This window comes from Penaeus monodon, chromosome 19 (assembly GCF_015228065.2).
Source record: "Penaeus monodon isolate SGIC_2016 chromosome 19, NSTDA_Pmon_1, whole genome shotgun sequence".
Classification (NCBI taxonomy): domain Eukaryota; kingdom Metazoa; phylum Arthropoda; class Malacostraca; order Decapoda; family Penaeidae; genus Penaeus; species Penaeus monodon.
Genome location: NC_051404.1, coordinates 39001734 through 39002145, shown reverse-complemented (window position 1 = coordinate 39002145; position 412 = coordinate 39001734). Strand labels below are relative to the sequence as shown.

At 41.5% G+C, this 412-nt stretch overlaps 1 protein-coding gene across 1 annotated transcript in view; it reads right to left on the bottom strand.

Moving 5' to 3' along the window:
* LOC119585216 (E3 ubiquitin-protein ligase UBR2-like) overlaps positions 1–412 on the bottom strand; it is a gene marked incomplete in the record, with an annotated part of 58977 nt that overhangs the window by 43982 nt on the left and 14583 nt on the right. The window contains 1 exon segment of the mRNA XM_037933869.1: positions 7–184. Coding sequence (XP_037789797.1) covers positions 7–184 — 178 coding nt within the window.

The following is a 412-nucleotide window of genomic DNA, read 5'->3' as shown; positions in this document are numbered from 1 at the left end:
CCTGCACTCTCAGTGGCCGTCCACTTCCTCTTGAGGTTTGTTTTTCCATCACATTCTTTGTTTGAGAGCACTGTTGGAAGGATGAACATCTCACAATACAGCGACCTTCTCTGTCAATACTTGTTGCAAAAGCTACTGCATCTTTCTGTGAGCAATCGATGGCACGCTCAAGTGTGTTGATAACCTATACAAAATGAAATAACATTTAATCGCCAACATATCATTCCAAGCTTTCATCAGATGTACTACTAAAAGCTAAAAACAGGGCTTGTTTTATTGCCTTTAACAAAGGGGGCAGTTTCCCCCCTCATTAGTAAATCAGGGCAGGGCTAGCTATATAGATTGGTAAACCTGGAAGTGCAAGACTGCGTGACAATTCTTCAGCTACTGTGCAAGTTGCTATATTTTGACA